The following is a 21,234-nucleotide window of genomic DNA, read 5'->3' as shown; positions in this document are numbered from 1 at the left end:
GAAGACACTTGGTATTTCTCGCCTGTGCCTGTGGGGAATCCGAATAACGAACGAGTAGTCCGTCTCTTGGACGGAGGGGCAGGCGGACGAAGATAAGGTGGAAGAATAATGGGGGACATCCTTTAGAGCCATTTTCATGCAAATAACGCGCTGGTAGATTACGAGCTGCTCTTGTGTCTTTGCCTCATTCTCATTGGTCGCGGCTTCCCAAATCTGCCCTCCCATTGGTCGCAATCCTTGCGGTTCCTTCGTTCTTTCCTAAGAAGCCGAAGAACCGGGAAGAAGCGAAATTAATTGCGCGAAATTACTCTGCGCGCGCTCCGTGACCGCGAAATTCAGGGGATATCACGAAGGACGATCAGACGCTTTGTCGGAAATATTTCGTGAATCCAGACGCTGCGAGATATTCATTAGACCATTTATACGACGCGACCCTTTACTCCTTAATCCTCGCCGTTTAAACAACTAATGAAAAATCCCATGAAAATCATACGGACTTTATGCTTCCCTCTCAAATATTGAAATTAACAAAAAGAATGACTCGCTCCGTTTGGATTTTATTATTGCTTAACGAGAAAACTTTGAATCCGTAATATGGGAGAGGAACGATGATTGCGTCAGGATTTTACGCGAGCGTATATAAAGTTAGGAGAGAAAGGGGAGGGAGGGGGGGGGGGGGGATTGTTATAGTTTTACGTGAATCGATTATGCTATGCTCTTTGGAGGTGTGCATGTATTAGCAAAGTAGATCTTGAAGCTAAATACAAGGATGAGAGTACAGATCGATCGAGCGTAAGATAGCTGGAGTTGTAAAAGCTATAATTGTATTATATATAGTGTATAATATACGTATACTATATTATGTTTGTATAGGTTCCTTCCTCCTGTTACGAAAGAGTTCTTTCCAAGTGGAATAGTTGGAAGGTAAGTTAGGTAAGTTTAAGGTGGATCCAGTTGGTTGCACGGCTCGGATGGCGAAAAGTGGACCAAGTGGAGGGTCTGTTGGTGCTCGGGCGCTCCCGGACTCCCGGTGCAACTGCGTCATCTCGGATAACTTACCGTTTGTTGGCTTCCAAGTCTATAACGTGACCGTTCCTCTTCCACAGCAGGGTCGGTTCCGGGTTACCTCGGGGCGGTCCACACTCGAGCAGAGCGGTTTCCCCAGCCGCTACCCTCGTGTTTTGTGGCTCCGCTCGAAACTCGTCTCGCAGCACTGCAACAAACCAAATACCGAATTAGGCCGCTGAAAAAGATCGATTTCCGATTTTCCATTGCAAATTCATCTCCTGCTAACATCCGTTACATTATAGTTACATGAATATACTATATGATGCACGACAGTGTATATATATATATGTATTATACGCGCCAGGTGTTTCGCCAAAGTTTTTCACCCTGAAGCGAGCCGGAGATCGTAGGTCAGGCAGGTTCACTCGAGCCGCCACCCATACAAATGGCTTATTAACGTTAACTTTCAATATATCACTTTTGCTCCACGGAGCTTCGCTCCGGTCACGTGGTTTGCAACATAATCCATCGTGCAAACGTGAAGCTTGTTTACAAGCGTATCAAACGTATACTCGCTGCAATCCACCAAGCTTCCATATATATGTACATATGTATATACAAAATTATTCTCTCTACGCTCTGGTAAAATCTACGCCATACGCGTGTTACAGGCAAACGTACAATTTTTTTCGAATGTTCTATTTTTTAAGAAACATTCTTTTTTACCGTGTTGCGCAATTATTTATGGAAAAATGTAGTAATTTTTGGGGGGGAACTCTCTCAAATTTGCTACAATGATCTCTAACGTGTATTGTTATTGTGCTAGTTTGTTGTTCGGGATAATAATGATAGGAAAAAGCATATGTTTATTACGAATGTATATGTAATATGCGTGTGTACGTATATCGAATAGGCAATTTGAAAAGCTATAAGAGGCGAATGTCGGCTGAAGCAATTTCAACGTAAATCGATCGTAACGCCATTTCTCAGATTGATTCGACAGAGTCTACGGACTACGTAAATTGTCCTACTCGTTCAACTTTTTATTCCTTGTTGTAGAAGAGTACCCAGATCGCCAAACTTTTTCTCATTGATTCTCTAGCCAATTATGATGAAATGCAGCGAACGTTGCGCGGCTCTTTCTCTGCAGTAGCGAAAACATGAATATTTTCATTGAAAAGACTGGTCGAGTATATATACCTCAATGGATATTTCAAAGTTGCGAGTTTCACACGAAGGTAAATCCACTTTTGGCTAGGCAAGAGATTCGGTGGGAGCTGAAAACGCTACGTTGTTCGCATTTATCGCCATTCCTGTCGCCTCGGCGTATACTATTACCATTTATCACGCCGGAGTCCGACCATTTAGGAAATGTTCCATCGAAGAGAAGCCGGCAAAGCCTGGAAAGCCTGGGAGGAGAGCCGGGGGCGAGCTGTCCCTTAAGAATTGCCCTTCTAGTCGTTTCAGGCACGATGCTCGTCTAACCTTTAACCCCATCTCTCAATGTGAAATAGCCTGCGATCGGAAACTGGATAAAACTCGGCTCAGCAGCTAGAAAAATTTCGAGTCACACGCCTACGTAACATGAAATCCTTCAAACCCCTTCCACGAATACACAAGTATACAAATTCTTTCTTCCTCTTGCTTTTTCTCATAACTTTTTGCTATCCACGAGTGCAAACATTTACTCATATACTGTGTATGTATAAAAAATAGTATAGTATTTGGAACACAAGAGAAATAAACTTGCAATACAGGATTTATTTAACGGACAGCCGACAACCGAGGTTACTAAGAAAATTTCTCGTGTTTGTGCGATAAAGAAACAATTATTCTTTCGTTTAATTAATTGGATGGAATGCAAATGTTTATAAGCCGCTGACGTGATTTCTTGGAACAAGCTACGTCTCTGTGAGAGTACGAAGAGACGTTTACGAGAGCCTCGTCTACTGTTTATACGAACTCCATGAACCCTCGATTCGTCGAATCGTATATAAGAGATTACGTCTTTATAGTTTGCGCCGAGATAAGTTTGTTAATTAAGACATCCTGACCTGTCGACGTTTAGTTCTCGGCATTTTTCTCAATGACTCTCGCTTCAAAAGATTCTTTGTAATTCGTGACCTTTAGAAAGGTGGATTATAAGGAGTGGGGGATGGGAATGGGAGGGGGTGGGGCGACAAAAGCAGAATTACGACACCGTTGTACATTAAATCTCGAGTTAATCGTTGAGCATGCATATGCTAGCTCTTTGTTGCTTTAATCACGAGTGATAAGTAAATTGGCGCCATACGATGTGGGCAACGAGTAAATATAATATAATACGTAGATCAAATACATTAATAGCACGCGTCATTAATTTTCTCGTAAAACTGCCCATTGCTAAATTTATGCGTTTCGCTTAAGAAATGGGCTCGTTATGAAATGTTGCATAGAGATTCTTGTAACATGCTCGGGGAAGCGAGCAAGATTCTTCCAATCGATGCATCCTGATCGTTGTCGATTAGCGATGCAAGACGATTAACGCGCTTGTTTTGTTATTGGGTTAAGCAAGAAACTTTCTATATATAAGCGTATCGGGATTCTTTGCGCGAGGCGCGAGCGAGGCGACAATCTAATTTGGAGGGAACAGGCCGATTGCGATGGAATGCGTCGATCGGCCAGAAGGATTACGATCGAAGAAATGTGCGTTCTCCGCGCTCGACTAGCCTATCTATCGATATTTACCGCTACGCTCGTTGCGCACGATCGTAAAATCATTATTCAGGGTGGTATACGTACTTTATACAACGTCGTCATAAACTCGACCATTATTTACAGTATCGTAAAATGTCGCTGAACACGCCGCTTCGTAACAGCTATGCGCAAAAAAGAATTGATGCCTTCTCAAAAGCCTTATCGCGTTATCACCAAAGAGCATAGACTCTCTCTCTCTCTCTCTCTATATATATATATATATATAGGCTTTGAAAAATAACGCGACCTCCCTGCGGCTCTAATTCGTTTCACGTAAACTATAAAATTATACATCTGGTCGATAATTATAGCGATTTTTCGCTTGTGAGTCTCGTTACGTAAAAAGCTTTCAGTAAACGGTCATTTCTATAGGAGCTTGAAATCTCAAATGAAAACAATTAAAACTGCGCTATCGATTATAATCGTAACGATGATACTTATTAAAAATCAAGGCATTTGAATATCAACTGCGCATATTTTCCGTTTCACGTGAAATGGGAAGATTATTACATGCGAGTACTTTTAATCGAAGTTTTCCGGAACTTTAATTAAGTTCATTATGAATGTGCCCGTAAATAGGATTTCACGCTGCTATAAATTTGATTGTACAATGTAGAGATTGAGAGAACGAAGAGAGGATAGGAGGGGAGGGAGAGAGGGGATTTTTATAAGCAGCGAAGAAGGGTTAAGCGAGCTCGGAACAAAGGTTAAGCTTGATGAAAATTAGTTTTATTCTTTACCGGGTCGGAAGGAATTTATCTCTGTCGTTGGACTCGCGCAATTTGAGATCGCTATCGTTAACCAGGGAAAGGTAGGTATGTGTTATACATATATGTATGAGGGAAATTGGCGTAAAATTAGTCGGTGTTATAACTATAATTGAGAGGGTAAAAAAATGAGTGTAAGAGAGAGGTACGTTGTGCATGGACCAGGTTATCGATGAGTTAGACAAAAGCCTTACGTGTTTGCGATAAAAAGCGGAGGAGCTTTCGAGCTGTGCTTTCACGTAATTAACGAACGGTGGTACGATGAAAGGAGTGGAGCGCTGGGGATCAGCAGAGGAACCTAGAAGCGCAATAAAAGTGTCCACTCAACGTACAACGATCTCTCAGAAATAATTGAGATTTATGTAAGCATCGGCTTTACTCCGAGGAAAAAAATATTCCACTCCGCATGTTTGCAGTGCACCAACGTAATACTCTTCAATCGTACGCGCGAGATAATCCTCCGAATTTCAAAACAGTTTTTAAACTTCACGCCTGAAAATTGTCAAAAATTTACAAAGCTATTTTTTTACAGTGTTGCAGCGCTTCGAATGGAAGAAGACGGACGGCTAACGCGGAAAAAGTTCGATTTGAATCTTGACCGCAGCGAGCACGTACTCGCAATATTTTTGTTTACACGGTAAACAGCAGGGAGAGCCACCTATTCGTCACTGAGCGTCACGGAGTACGAGCGGCCATTTTTCGGTGCCTCGTGAACGGGGATTACCCCATCAGAATGTCAAGCTTCCTGGACCACTGCTATGAATCTCACGCGCCGCAAACCTGAATGTATTCTCCTAAAAACACACACACACATATACTGCAAAGCAAACAGTGTCCCCTATCCGTGAATGCGCGTATCTTGCACGACCGGTAACTTATCAGTCAGCTGGAATTAACAGGGCAGAAGAGTTCGCACAAATGGAAAGTTCGAATTTAGCAAGAAATTCCTCCCCTGTAATTATATGGATTTAAAAGAAAACATTCCTAACATATCTGTGTCGCGTACACCTATTATCTCCCCCCCTCTCGAGTATAATGTTAATTAATTAGGATGAGATACGTTAGATTTGGAGAGGACGCGTGTATATCGACAAAGTCCACAGAGTCTCACTGATGCTGAAGAAGCGTTGCGTCAAGTTTGAGAGGCACGCGCCTATAAAGAAATTCGAGTCTATACAGAGGACAGAAATATATGTATATATCCCTATATTACACATTTGAGACGCAAGAAAACTTTTCACTGTGAAAAACGAAAGCTTTGGCGAGGTAATTGTAAAAGATCTCGCGTGACTGCTGGGAGCGGAAGAAAAAGCAGCAAGAGTTTAGGGCGAGATGAGCATCGAAGACGTATATAAGATTGTAACGTGCGGTGGGGCTGGGGGAAATTGCGTGTGCTTATCGCGCGTCTATAAAGATACATAAATATAGATATATAAAAGCACTATAAGTCAGCAGGAATAGGATGCACGCGCGAACTGTTCGGATGTGTCTCGGATTCTGGCCACGCGCTCTTCTAACGTATGAGAGACACGTGACCGTTTTGTTTTCTACACGTGTGTGCAGTCTGTCGGAAAGGCGGCGCGAGCTCTGCAGGCTGCAACTCCGCCGGTTATCCTGTTGTCTCGCGCTCCCTTGCGTCGTTCTGCCATTCTGCTGCAGCACATCCCGTAGGAAGAGCACTGGGTCACGGATGAGCTTCGACGGATCCAAACCGATCGTGCCCCACTTCCGAATTCGCCCTACAGCTGCTAAATAATGAAATCCACGTCCGTGACGAAATACTCGATTTATGGATCTTGGGACGTCGCCTCCTCGATCGATCCACGAAGCATCGCTGACGCTCAAATGATTTTACCGATTTTACAGCCTCGATGCCGTATAAACACGATGACACTATTTTTCATTATCGAATGATTCCCACGGATTTCAATATCTCGCTGTAATAATGTGTTATATTATATGTATATACATATAGTACTTATATGCACAGTGTGCCGGTACTTTGGAGGTAATTTCGAATTTACCGAGTAAATCCGGCTTTTGCCGCTAAGTAGTTTATTTAGTGGTGAATAGGATGCTTGAAAAGGCTGAATGAGCCTGGTTATATCGGTGGTGGTTGCTGGAATATCGATAGTTGAACGGGGGTGGGGGATCCTGAAGTTCTATCGGCGCGGAGCGGATGAAAATCGTTCGACCAGTCCGGGAAGTCTTAATGATGCGGAAACTATAATGAATCTGGCTGGCACGCTCTTGCGCAGCATCGCGAAATAACGATATTAGGAAGTAGTAACGACGCTGCTTAACGACCGTATAGGCAAATTTCAGTCGATACCGCTGCCGCTACTACTTTTACGACAATCAACACTCCTTTATACATATATATATATACACGCGATATTTGTGTGCATTGGCAAATCAGGTACAAATGCACACCGAAATAAATACCGAGAGACACAGTTCGATCCATTAATCAATTGAGACTTTTAATTGCTTCTTTGACCCCGTAATTACGACTGAGATTGCTGAAAAATATATATATACGACTGCGAAATTCAGGGGATTACAAGCGTAGAGCAACGATGATAATGAGCACGTAATAAGCTTGGCCGTAATAATTAACGAAGTATGAGGAATTAAAATGAACGAACGAATGTAGGTACATGGAAAATCGGATGGCTAATAAGAAAATCTCGAGCGTACAGTGGGCGCAGATATCATTACAAAGAGTGTAATATAGCGTGATCGTGGCTGTTGATAAAAGGAAAAATTCTTACCACGTGTACGTCGTTATTGCAGCTCGTTAGTGCCTAAAGATCACTTATTCCAGTTGTCCAATTTAAAACTTTTAATGAGAATCGACGTTCGTTCGAATGTAAACCCGATAGGCAGTAATTAACGTTACTGGCGTATAAGCATTCGACGAATCGGACCTCGTAAAATCTGAATATCTTCCCTCGATCTTGATCAAATGGACCGTTTAACATTTGGCGGGAGAAAAGTTAATTACAACGCGTCGTTCGAAAACTTATAATAGTTGTTTGTTGCGATGGAATGGTGAATTTTTGGGCGAGTATATATATATATAGTGTTTCGTTTTGAAAGTCATTGAAGTATTTTAAGTCGTTGCACGGGTTTGCATTGGGCTAATAGGAACTCGTCCAAAGGACGATTCCATTTACACGGAAGACGTGGAAAGATCCTTGACTGCTCAGCTTCTCGGGACTCGACATTGTCGCAGACGCGCGGACCTCCTTGAGCAAGTTGGGTCCTCCATGCACCCTGTCGGCTGTCGGTGGTGTGTATACCTATATGCCAAATACGTGACTACTCCAGCTCGATTGGGACGAAGCTTATAGCTATAGTTCTATCTAACTGCGCGCGCTCTGCACTCTCCGGGAACATTTGAATATCTGTCTCAAACGCGATTATACGTAGCCGCAGCCCCATTGACTTTACTCGCCGGATTAAATTACAGATTAGAACAACGAACGCTCCTGAAATTTACTTAATGACGAAAGTTGCTTGCTTCAGCGCGAGGGATCGCGAATTACCTTCACCAACCAGTCCGCCTTCCGTCTCTCTAGCTTTTCCCACTTTTTCCACTTTTTTCTCATCCTTCCAAGTTTCTTCACTTTTTTTCCTGCTCATTTCCCACCTACGTTCTTCAGCCGGCCAACAACTTTCCTCGATATTTCCCCGAGCATTCGAAGATAAATTCCCAGCAAGTGTAATTGCTGGCAGTAATTTAGTATCTTAAAGAGACGCGATATAATTTAATTGCTCGTGCGGTACAGAGCTGTTATAATCGTCGCAGGTAGGTAGATCTCCCGATGGTGCATACTGCGTGTTCGGGACGGAGTTAATTTAACGATTCGAGCGATTAACGGCGGCGAGTCAATGTTGACAAAATGACAGTGGAGGCGGGGGTTGGGGGGGGGGGGGTGACGGCAGCAGCGCGCGCGATATATAGGCTCGCCCCGTTTGCCAATAATGGGGCATTAAATTCTGCGTAATTCGAGACGATGGTTAGGTGTAATATAGGTATAAACGCGCGAATGTTAATTATCAAGACGATTACCGATCTTTTAAATGGCGACGCGTGGCACGTTTTATGTTGGCGAGATTCGCGCACAATTTTCCAAGCGTCGCGCGATAAGTACGTGTGTATACATACGTAACGTGGGGCAGGAGAGACAAGCTCGTTGTTTAGCTCTATGTGCAGGTCGCCTCGCGTTTGTCCCCGTACACACACAAGCACGCAACGCGCCTGGCCATTACACGCGCGTTACGACTTTTCATTCGCCATAGATTCTCACGTGCCGCTCGTTCTTGCCGCAAAGACGGCCTTTTTAATGACTCCCCGGACCATTACAACCTCGTATATAGAGTTGTTCGAATTGTCGATAAGCGCGCGTTATCGCAAATGCAACTTTATATCGTGCGGAGTAACAGCGAACCTTTCGCACCTCCGCGTATATCTGTAATATGCCAGCCAAATTGAAATTCAACATTTCACCGAGCCTAACACTGCGGAGGGATGCGACGCGCGTCGCGCGATAGATCCTTGTTTCCTCCCTTTTCCCCTCTCCTATATTTTCCCATTCGCATCGCGCATTGTTTTTTACAGTATATATATCCGGGAGATGAGGGAAACGAGGCAAAAGCAAGTTCCGGCCAACGCGAGAAATAAGTGCTCGACTCAACTTTTCCTAATTTGGATATTCGACGATTGGAAAACTTCCTAATAGGGTGTATAGGTAGTCCGCGGGCTCTATATACAACCGGAGCACCAGACATTTTTATTCGTTCACTCGGCCGTTCTTGTTTCTCAATCAAATCACGAGTTTCTTCTATTATACTTGCTTGCGGCTATAAGAATAGTCAGGGAGATAAGTTGATTCTTTTCTCTCTTTTTATATTAACAATTTCTTCTTATGATAATATTTAATGGACCATTTTATAACAGAATTGCCATTAATTTTATCGTTCGAACGGAGGTGTTCAAGTAACTGAATGATGAATTCATTATTTAGTATTAATTGTTGGATTTTGGAATGAAATTTGCAAATGTACCCTTTCGAATGTGACGGCTCATCCCTCGGTCCAGCCAGTTAATGCAAGCGCGGGCGCGCCGCGTTCCACGGGGGTGGTCGTCGACATACAGTTACCAGTTTAATGTTTATATTAATGTCGAGGGGAGAATCTACATTACGCTTATACACTAGCAACATGTGTGTACGATGAAACTAACGCACACTAGAGCCTCGCTGAATTCCCCTTGTATTTCGACAATGGACCTACTCTAATTTTAATATTTAAGTGACTTTTTAATTCAAACCTTTCACGAAGGTACTTTTATTTCACAAAATTTTAATTTTATAATATCACATTTATCCATTTTTACGACATTTATTTATTCATGTCTTTCCCTTAACATCCGCAGAAATATACTTTTTATGGTCGTCATTATTTTTAATCTCCCTTTTAATAAGCACAGGTACTTTTTTTGTTAGTCTTTAATAATAACACTAATATATATATGGTAGCTAATTTTTTACTTAATCATAAAGTAATAATGTTTCTTTATGGTGAATGGAGTTTATTGCGAGTACAACGCGTTATGATTATACCGTGGAGGTAGAGCAGAGGTGTAAGAGCTCTGGATGGCAAATTAATTCGTATGGGTTGCACGAGAAATTCTATCAATTACTTTTGCTCGCACGTTGTCAGCGACTTAATGTTTATATTAATCCCTAGGGGAGTTGTGGTATGGACCAACATAAAGTAGCTTTCTCCCACTCTCTGCTTCTCCCTATCTCAGGGTTACGATCTCTCCTCGTCTCTGCTCGTGTGTTTGGCCGATATGCAGGAGAACGATGCACTTTGACAGGCAACGGGGAATTCGTAATTCACAGCATTTGTTCACAGTTATCTCGGTGGTCGGAAAGCCGAATTAGATTGGCCCGATACAGAGGGCTGTTATTGGAGGGAAAGAGACGTGTCCGTTTGTTTCCGTTTGCCGGATAATGCAATTCCGATCTTGCTCCCTTTCCCCTTCCTTCGTATAGGTATACCTTATCCCTTTGTCGAAAGTATACTTTATTTTCAATGCCCCGTCTCCTAGCTGTTTCCCAACAACTTGCAAAATTTTCCCCAACTTTCGGCAAGTAGAAATTTCGGGAGTACGTTATACCTACCTTGTTTCGTTTTCTTCTATAAAACTTGCTCGGTGAATTATTCAAACCGATGCGACTTAAAGCCTGTCTCTGCCAACTTTATAGCAGTTATTTTTCTATCCACTGACAACGTAGAAAAGTATATTGGCTTGTTTTTAATTCCACGTAACTAATTTCCTTCTGCTTTTAATTAAATAAAAGGATTTTACCTTGCAAGTGAAACAAAGGACCTTTGCTGGCCTGATGGATTTCATTTGTATAGTTAAAAGTGCAAAAGCGGGTCAAATTTTGCATTAAAAAATTGAAGGGAAGAGAAGGGCGCATGTACAAATTCCACAAATGCAGAGCAGCAGCAGCAGCAGCAGATGTGGTCGAGAGAAGAGAATCGAGGTGAAAAGCAAAAGGAAGTATAAGAGATAGCCCAGCGTGCGAGACAGGGTACGTAGTATATTAATCTTAAATCACGAGGCTTGCAGCCCCCTTCAATTAATAGTGATGCTACAAAACGAACGTGCCGGCACGTAGGACTCGTTAAGCATAATAAAATAGGCTCGCTCGCGTCTAGACTCTCTCGACTTTGTGATTTGCAAATTAGTCGTAGTCGATAAAAGACACGAAAGACCACTACCTTGTAAGCCGCTTTGTGTAAACCGCGTGCAAGATGTAAAGCTATAAATAAAAAGAAATAAATAAGCTTTCGAAGAAGTAGCAAATAACTCTTCCATAGCTTTTGCAAGTGTGAGCCAAGATACTGCGTGATAAAAATTAGAATTTTATTTTCTAGGTAAAACTTATATAGAAAGCTGAAATTAGCTCCGTGATATGTAAAATGTATATATAGTGGTTAATGTACGTATCTGCAGAAAGCGTTGATAATTAAAATCAAATCAGCGATCTACAAGCTGTACGGAACATTACACGTGTAATCTTCTGTAAATAACATATTCGTACTTATCCATAAGTGATAAAAGCGGTTTGCTTCTGCAAGGAGAAAAGAATTCAAAGAACGTCAAGCAGAGTGGCAGGTAAAAGGCGAATCTTGTCACTCGTGCAATTCTTAATCCTTTAAGTGCCGCAAATTGATCTATCGCGTGTATTTCATTTATCCTTCTATTAGCTTGATGACGTAGTTCATCGAGATAGGTGTACTTTCAACACCGCGATCGTGATCAACCATCAAACATCGGTATATTCCTAGCAAATGGCTAATAAATAATCTCACTTTGTCTGACAGCACAAATTTTACGCATAATAATATTTTAATGCTCGAGAAGACGGAATTTTAATATTCTCCATTGCCTACGATTTTAATGGACTTTGTAAAATCATTAAAGTTTATAATACTGAATAAAATATATCACATGTTATTTATGAGATTATCCCGATGTTGGAGACGTAAGAAAAGTACGAAAAATTGTTTTTTCACGAACCATAATAGCCGCGTGCTTGAACTTAAATTTTTTTTTAAAGCTAAAATATTTTAACGAGATCCTTCGCGGTTCGTGCGTTATGTGAAAAAAGCAAATATCGCTCTATTCTTTTTATTCGTTGAAAAAGTAGTTGTAGTTTTAAAACCGAGTACGTCACGTTATAAAAAAAAAGATTGTGCGAATGTGTGTGTATACACTTGTTAGAAAATTTATCAATATATAATATCGAAGAGTCGTAAAAAAGGCTCCGGAGAGCTATTAAACGAACGAAGGGAGAAACATTCTCGTATAAAGATTTGAGAACGAAATGAGAATAACGCGTGGAAAATTGCTGAGGATTCGGATAAAAAAACGACGTCCGGCCATTCAATTAAAAATAACACCCGTAGGTTACAGGATTTAGGAAAATACGCGTGGATGTTCGCGTGTTGGTTGCAGTGTCTGGCTATATGGCCGGCTTGTATAAACGATTGAATCATAATCCAACCGTTCGTGGAATTAAGACCGTTTTCGGTGATAAAGGCAATTCTACGGGAAACGCGCGCATTGAAGTTTTATCGTCGTGGAATTCGGGGATATCCAGAGGAAATGACGCAGTAGTGGCTTTAAAAGCACGATAGAGAGGGGGGGGGAGAAAGGAAAGAATCGCGCAGAGGCGACGCAGAGAAGTGAGAAAATTTCGCAAACTGTAGAAGAGCAGGGGGGGGGGGGGAGGGGTGCACGTTACGAGACACTGTAAGAGTAAGGGTACACGAAGAGATTAAGCGGAGCTTCGCTAATAGCCCGATGAAGGCAAAGTTATGGCCAATTAAGATTAAATCCAACGATTTATAAAATTACGGGACGAAAATGGAAGCGCGAATGGCCACTCTTTCGATTACGTTAATAATGATCACGTCGTCGCTTTAAGGTTCCGCGTAAATCGCCGTAATCGCCTCTTTCAGCTGCATCGAGGTGGCCGTACCTTGTTATATTAACTTTTTATCGATCTCCTCGATTCTTCCAGGCGAATCCTTCAATCAATACCGTTCATCGATCTCGCGTGGGGATATAAAAGCTCAAACGTAAGCAATTGCACGAATCAACAAGGAATTTATAAAAGCGAGAAATAAATGAAATGAGAAAAAAGGGGTGGAGAAACTTAGGAATCGCGATTTGCCAATATTAAAAGCGAGTTAAGAAGGTGAGGTAGTGAAAATATGGTGTTAGGGATATAAATTGTCGAGCATTATATTAACGAGACGGCTACGATATTGAGAAATATGTAAGGCGAAAAAAGCACGGCGCTTTAACGGACTCGTTGATAAGAGCGAAACAAGATATTTACCGAGCGATAAGGTGGCATGCATTATTCATTTTTTAATAAGAGCTTACCGCAAAAGGAGGAAGGACCGAACGAGCGAGCGAAAGAGTGGACGGAACGACGACGTGCGGATGGATGTTTGGCGCAAGCTTGTTCCTTACATATATATATATATATATATAGTGCATAACGAGTTTTCTGACTGGTTGGAAAATGCTGTTTTGGGCGACATGGCTTTTTAACCGGCCTCGAAACGGCCTCGCCGCAGGTTTATCATCCGCGAGCCTCGTTTGTCTTTAAACGCCGAGTTAAGTTAAATCGATGAGAGCGGCAGCGCGCGGAGTGCCGCAAAATTATAACCGTATTCAAGCCGTTCTAAAATTAGCTGAGTAAATTTATCTAGCTACGGGTACGCTCCCCGTCGGCGCATTTACATAGGAATGGCGGTGTAAGGAGCGCGCTTATTTATGCCTTATACCAAGCTCACGCGATCCCATTTTGACACGACACCCTCTCCCCTCCCCTCCCCTCTCCACCAACTCTCCCAACCCACTCAACCCTACTCGCGAGGATCGTTAGCGAATTTAACCTGCACGATTTCCCACTCGAATCGCATTCGCTGCGCGCATTTGCCCAAAACTCTTTTCTCTCTTCGTCTTAATTGCATGTTAATATGAATTAACTTATGGGATTATATCGTTTATGCATATACCTGTCGTACGAACATTAAGTACCAATCACCGTTATAAACTTGCTATTTTCAATCGGCTAATCAATATTTCCTTTTTTCCGTACCCATCTCAGGACGTGCGCACCGAACAACTGGAAATAACGTCCTCTAATTCAACTGATATTCGTAATTAGATTATACGATACTTGTGGCCACTTCGCGTCTAGCCGATCTAAAAACGGATTATTGGCAAATTATGTAGAAAATTTATCGAAATTCCATTATATCCCCTAATGCATATGAAACGGTTAATCCAAGTCTGTCCGTCCGAAACATGTACCATCGTGAATTTCAGGATGAAGACGATTAATGAGTGACGTCGCAAGAGCCGCACAGGAGCCGCGGCGACTTGAAAGTTCGCGTAACGATATATCGTGGCTACGCTAGTTTTAATGGGCATACCGTAACTTTGTTAGGATATAGTCGGACGCCAACTCGTAACAACGACAGCGCTATGCTAAGCAGCTGCTTTTCTCATTAAATTTTTTTTTGCCCACCAAAGAGCTTGGCCGGCTATACTCGTTAATCGTTCCTTCTTCTTTCTGCAGGAGAGAAATCGAGGGAGCACCGGCGTGTCCACTTGGGAATAACGAGTGATTCGATCGAGGAGTGACTATAAGAGAGAGAGAGAGAGAGAGAGGAGAGAATTTCCCATCTAATTGGAAAAAGTCTTTCGATCGGAGTTTATTTGTTTTCCGGTTCAATTAGGCGGTTGACTATGCATGGTATCTTTGTTGCCAGAACGAGGAATGAGCGATTTTGTATAATGGCGCTGTTTAAACGGAGAACTATAGCGCCGTCGTAGTGGCGCTACAAATGCCCCGGTCCTTACATTAGCCACGATATAACGACAGGTTGCCGTTACACTGGCATTCGGTAATTTAAAGCCCCCCCCCTCCCCCTCACCTACACCACGCGCGACCCATCCGGCTGCTCTGTTATTTCGTCGGGCTTAAAACCGGAGCGGATTATAGCGCTGCTTCCTCCGGATAACGAGAGAGGCATCGCACACCGGCCTCGGTGACTCGGTGCTAGTCGCGTTTACCACGCGCCGCTTGTCAAATTCGCTTTGCGTTTCAAGACTTGACGACGACGAAGCCGAAAGACGAAAACTTTCCTCTTTGGAAATATCAAATATTTACTATTGCACGGAACGAAGTGGGATTATTCTCAAAGGATCTGTAAGAGTGTTTAGGAAATAAAAGAAGACGGGACGGACGATTATCGATGGGCGTGCAGGAATTAGCGTAATAAGCAGGCTGGATAGAAGAGTGTTTCTGCGTAGGGGGCGAGGTAGAAAATGTGCAATGGGGGGTACGATGTACAGGACCTAATCAGCTAATGTCCCTAGTTGCTGCGGAAGGAGCTCCGGGATGCCCATGGACCCCACTTACTTTGAGGTTTAGGGTCCAACTGGCGACGAGTAAAGTAACATCAAGGGTCTTCGTGCTTGCAAATACCGTAACCGAGTTACAAGCCTATGTACCTACACGATGTGTCATGCCCTCCAACGACCCCCGACGCGATTGGATTAACAGAATCAACTAACCGGTACCGTGGGCGTTAATCGAAGATCGCACACTCGCAAAACATCCTCCTTTAGTTGGAACTTTCGTAGAAAAGGAGCCTCCCCTCTTCCAAACTTCCATTCAAGCACGCTACACTCTATACACTGGAATCCCAATTGATCCTGTTTTGATCCCTCTACTCACCCCCCCCCCCCCACCCTCCTGCACTCTTCAATTATACTATACTTAAATATATAGAGAAGTCGTGAGAAAATTAAAACTATATTTTATAAGAATATTTGTGCACCTGTTTATTATAGGAATTACATATTTCATTCTAATATATATAGCTTAAGAATAGTAATATTTCCCTTGCATATAAAATTCTCTCTGTATGCAAAAACTGGTAAGGTTATTTTTTGGTTTTACACGAACAGTCAAAAGTCTATTAATTTCCTTAGATTATCTAAATATAGTGTGAGTTTTCAAAGGTGCAGATTATGCTCGAGAGAGGTAAATTTGGCGAAGGATTAAATTGGTAAGTATAAGGTGTATCAAAGGCTTGAGGGAGAGAACGGGTTCTACAAGGATTCTGTAGGAAGGTTTATAAATCTTGAGAGTATAAGACATATCGCAAACTGACAGTTCAACGACTCGTATATGCGTGCCATTTTGAATGCGTGGCCGTTGACATCATCCAAACACCTATTTAATTAAATCCATCCTATAAGAGCTTGCCAGACGATTAAATTACCTTTGTTGGTATACACAAAATATTGGCCTACACTTATCCAAAGCGCAAAGCCTCTCCCTTCTATGACGTTACAAATACGAGTTTTTGTTCTTTTTTATCCTATACTTTGCTTTGTGTTTTCCTACCTCGCTCTATTTTCCACTGCGAGCTTTGCTAAATTAAACTCGTTATTCCATTTTCTACCAGGCTCTTTAACGCTCGGCCATCGGCGAGCTTTCAATGACATGCGAATATCGAGACTCGCAATCAAAATTTCCCATCTAGAGGTTTTCGATAAAGCTTTAAAACACTAATGGTCCAAACAATTATCTATCCTCTTTTTCATCGAAATATATATATATATATATAGGATATAAATCTCGTACCGATAACAACGAGTTTAAACGACATCAATTAATTGTGTACTATTGTTTGTTTGTTTATCTGGGCTAAAATGTTTAATGACAGAGAATAGAAAAGAAAGAGAGAAAGACATTCTGTATCGAAATAATTATATCATGGATAGGTAATGAAATTGATAATTTGTGTGGGAAAGTAGAGATCTGATAAATTGTATGATGCTCGAGGATTTAATAGACTCTTCAATGTATCGTGAAGCGCTTGGCCGCGCCAACGTGATATTTGTAGTAATGAGTATCTCATTGACTCCAGTAGAGAGAGAACACGAAGGCAGAGGCTTTTGACATATCCGTTGCTCGTTATCAGTGATCCAAGTGTTCCTATCAATTGGGGAAACTAGGCCGACGAGTTGCGACCTAACATAAGTGTCATTCGTCTCTGTTATGCACACTACCGCGAAGAAAAAAGATGAGGTATGCAGAAAGAAGCACGAAACGACAAATATATATATAGCTAAATCACTGAGGATTATTATTTGGAGCATTAATACTTTGTACGCAGTGTTGACACAAGTGCTCGAAAGAATTTTCGGTATTCTTACCTATTGCATAAGCAAGGAATAATCTATTGTATAGTATAGGTGAAGCTGCTGTTAAACCCTTGAGAAGTAAAAATTATACCGAGCCCCAATGTAACAGTAATTTAGGAAAAGTTGTAGAGATAGATTTTTCGAGAGGGAGACATGCGCTATACTGAGAATTCTGTTTTATAAGATTAAGTCATTAAAAATAATCGACTATCGAAGCATATAGCAGCAAGTGCTATTCTATAACGAGCGATTCAATTGTTCGTTTAATTCGGAGTTGCTTGTAGCGGCATGGCAGCGTGTACGCTGCATTTCCTCTTTACATAACGCGACATTATCTGAAAGGCCCATGGAGTCGCCCAGGTGAATTATGGCGAATCTAAAATAGGCTGAGGAATTCTGCAGCTCGTGAAATTTCTCTTATTCGAACAAAGGGTTCTGGATTTTTACGTAGTTGAGGAAAGAAAGAGCGAAGCATTCGCATTATCTTTGGAATGATAAGTAATTACTGTGCAATAATGTCCTTTGACAGTTTCGAGTGGTTTTGAATGGGTCCGAACATAAAGCAAACGGAATGGACAATTCTTGAGGAGTAGCTGATAAAAGTTGGCTGTTGGCATTCACGGGAATACTTTTTAGTTCTTTTCGGAGGCCTCAACAGTTATTTCAGCAGTCGATCCTAAGGGCTCGCTGAAAGGAATGCTTCAGCTTCGGCTTTTATCTTACAGCAGCTCCTTGGTGATATTTTCCCCTTGTTTCGCGGCGCTAAGGCTGTAGCAGCAGCGCGAAAGCTGAATCGGCCGACTCGAATGTCTCCTCTCCATCGTATTTCAGCGAAATCGTTCTCGAGGAGTACGTAAACGCAAAGAGGCTACCAGAACAAGAAACTGGGAGCTAGACTGCTTGAGAAAGAAAACTGTCCCATCTCTTTCTCTCTCTCTCTCTCTCTGTTGCATTCATTCTTGGACCCTTACTGGAGAATCAGAGGAAGAAAATGACGTTGGAGTGCGATAGAATTGGGAAAACTATAGTACATAATAAAAGGGAAGTAAATTCACGAGCATATTTGGATGGAATACTTAAATTATAAGTAAGTCTGTCTATAAGTTGCGACTCGCCGATGTTATTGCGAAGAAAAAACATAAGCAACGAGGAAAACTTACCTGTTATAAAGTTCTTTACTTTTTGAAAGTAGTCTCATGATGTTCATATATATATATAAATGGGCCTTTTGCACGTCTCTCGCTCCATCCTCTCGCCGTTACAAGGCTTAAGGCGTTTAAGGTCCAGCTCGGATACAGAGTAGATAGGAAATACAATAAAACCATGCTGAGCCTTAACGCGATCCCATTTTCCAAATTTTCCTTTCCAAGTTTCAGAAAGATTGTATGGGGTGTATAAGGTTAAAGTTTTATCTTCCACCTATCCCACTGCTACTCTTTCTCAAAATTCAATGCTATTTCAATTGCTTTTCACGTTCTGGCGAAACTCTATTTCTCTCTTTTATCCCACTCTAATAGCCTTCCTCGAGAGATTTCACTATAATTGAATAGCTGCATTTTTAAAAGCTATGAAGTAGCAGAGAGACAGTTTTCTCTTATATTTTACGATAGGACCGCAAACTGTCTCCCGGAGATATCAGTTTGAATGCAAATGCCCGGTTACATCCACTCGATTAATCTCGCGCGTATAAATACGGCGTGTTTATTTTGGTTGGTACGTGCAACTGGGAATTATTTTGCGATCGGTTTTCTGCAAAATTTCGAAGCAGGTGGGAGACCGTGTTGTCTTGACGCATCACGTCCGCAGGCTAGTCGACCGGAGGAACGAACAATCGTTTCGATTTAAATTTCAAAATGCGACGTCTCGACCTTAGAGGTGGTTCCAAAGTCGCGTTTCTAGCTGCGTGAATAATTTACTTGTCTACGAGAGGTCGGGCATTAATTTGCATTTGTAAGATCGGTCGGGATGCTGATCGAATGCGGTCGCGTGAATGGAGAAAAACAAAAGAGGAATGGAGTGTGTGTGTGTGTATGGATGTGTGTGTAGTGGAGTCGGTGCATAGGATGATAAAGAAAGCAAAAGTGAGGAAAGAGATGGGTGTGTTGGGGGGGGGGGGGGGAGGGGGTAAAAGAAAGGAAGCGTGAGTCCCTAAGAGAGCCTCACCCTAAAGGAAAACAAAAGGGCGTTAGTCCCCCTTCTTCACGTAGGTAGCACATACGGTCCAATCTTTTTCGGCCAGGCAGGATGAGTCACGATTCGTGGTTGTTGCTCCGGCCGGGGGCTGCTGCAGTTTGCCGCTGCGCTTCATCATCGTTAACTGCGCGCGAGCAGGCCGCAACCGGAAGTGGATTAAAACTTACGATTTATCACATGATTTTCCGCTCGTTTCTTGCTTTCCTGCATGGGCGTTCACCGCCTCGGGATTATAAAAATTCTTAGAGCCCGCTATATACGTGATACGCGCGGTTATAGGAAACCTTATGGCCTGTCGTTTTCGCATTCTCTCCTCCTTTCCGTCTTTCACTCTTTTCTCTCTATTTTTTTCACTTTTCTCAACGCCTGATGTTTCATGCAGACGGCTGAGCGGATTTGAATTTCGATAGTCGCACCTCTCGCATTCAGCATAACTTTGTACTCCTATTATATGTACACCGAATACACAGGGAGTATATATATATATATACACCTGACTTATGGCCAATGACCCAAAACACGCCACGAATCTAACGATTTCAGTCGGGTCGCAGCGATGCATAATGCATTTTACGTTTGTTTCTTACGAGTTTTCAATCTTTTCTACCATAACAATAGCATTTGTACAGGAAAAAAACGGCATTAGGTGCTATATATATATATATACGCTTCGCGTATAACATTTTGATAATTAATAGGACGAGGGAAAATTTGCCGCGTTAATATGTAAATACTGTTGGTACATTATATACTGCGGCGGACGATAAAGGACCCCAGCGCGAATCACGTGAAGTGAGACGTAATGCGAGGGGTGGTTAATACAGTAGCGCAGTGTTAATTGAAGCGTTAAATGACGTAAGAGTTTTTGGGGAGAATTTGCAGTGTTGGATGAACGAGTGAAAAGTACAATTTGCTGTGCAGGTTGTCTCGATCAAACAAGTTCTCGCAATATTGTTGATAACGATTATTCTATAATAATATACATATAATATATTGATAAATTCAGAAAGGACGTTTGAAGTTTGAAAGTTTTCATCTTGACAGTGCGTCGTAGAATCTTGCTGATGTTTCGGCGACGCGACGGTAGGCAGAGAGATAAGCGACGAGTTCCAAAGGCTGGCTGGCTGGCAGTAACGAGACGAGAGGGGATGTTTGGAAAGTTTTGGTGGATAAGCGAAAGGAAGGAGAGCCAAGTAATGGAGAAAGGAGTGCAAGAGGGGAAGGGGAGGACTATATAGATAAAGACACACACAGGGACGAGGCCGCGCGTATATACTATAAGGAGTAGAGGGAAAAGCGTACGGGAAGGAGAAAGGATCGAAAGGATGGATGAGGGGAAAATGAGAATGACCCTTCGGAGACTGTGTGTAGGCAAACGACCTCCAATTAACAGACGCTGGATCTGGAGCGAAAAAATTCAAGGGCTCTCTTAGGTCCCACTTTGCTGTCGACCCTCGCACGCTACCTTAAGCTCCTATATACGCTCTACTAATGAGAGTGTTGAGCGCGACTCATCCCAAATCACAATATACCTATATAAACCTGTGTATTATACATATCCTCGGGATCTCCTCGGGATCTTCTCGTCATTGCTCGCTCGACGGACGAATTTACAGGATTCTACGCACCGTTCGCTTCGCTCTTTGCAACGTCCATTATTATTGCCATTAGGAGAGAAATTCTGACGTTGGAGAAATTCGC

General features: G+C 42.3%; 1 protein-coding gene across 2 annotated transcripts in view; it reads right to left on the bottom strand.

Moving 5' to 3' along the window:
* LOC136786220 (roundabout homolog 2-like) overlaps nucleotides 1-21,234 on the bottom strand; it is a 318,430-nt gene that overhangs the window by 8,364 nt on the left and 288,832 nt on the right. For both annotated transcript variants that reach the window (XM_066747816.1, XM_066747817.1), the window contains exon 3: nucleotides 1,060-1,213. In XM_066747816.1, coding sequence (XP_066603913.1) covers nucleotides 1,060-1,213 — 154 coding nt within the window. The remainder of the gene's footprint in view (nucleotides 1-1,059; nucleotides 1,214-21,234) is intronic.

This window comes from Prorops nasuta, unplaced genomic scaffold, assembly GCF_024137725.1.
Source record: "Prorops nasuta isolate Cenicafe-Biocafe unplaced genomic scaffold, Cenicafe_Pnas_1.2 PNAS00003, whole genome shotgun sequence".
NCBI lineage: Eukaryota > Metazoa > Arthropoda > Insecta > Hymenoptera > Bethylidae > Prorops > Prorops nasuta.
The sequence above is the reverse complement of the archived record's forward strand: the minus strand, read 5'-3'. Positions and strand labels throughout refer to the sequence as shown.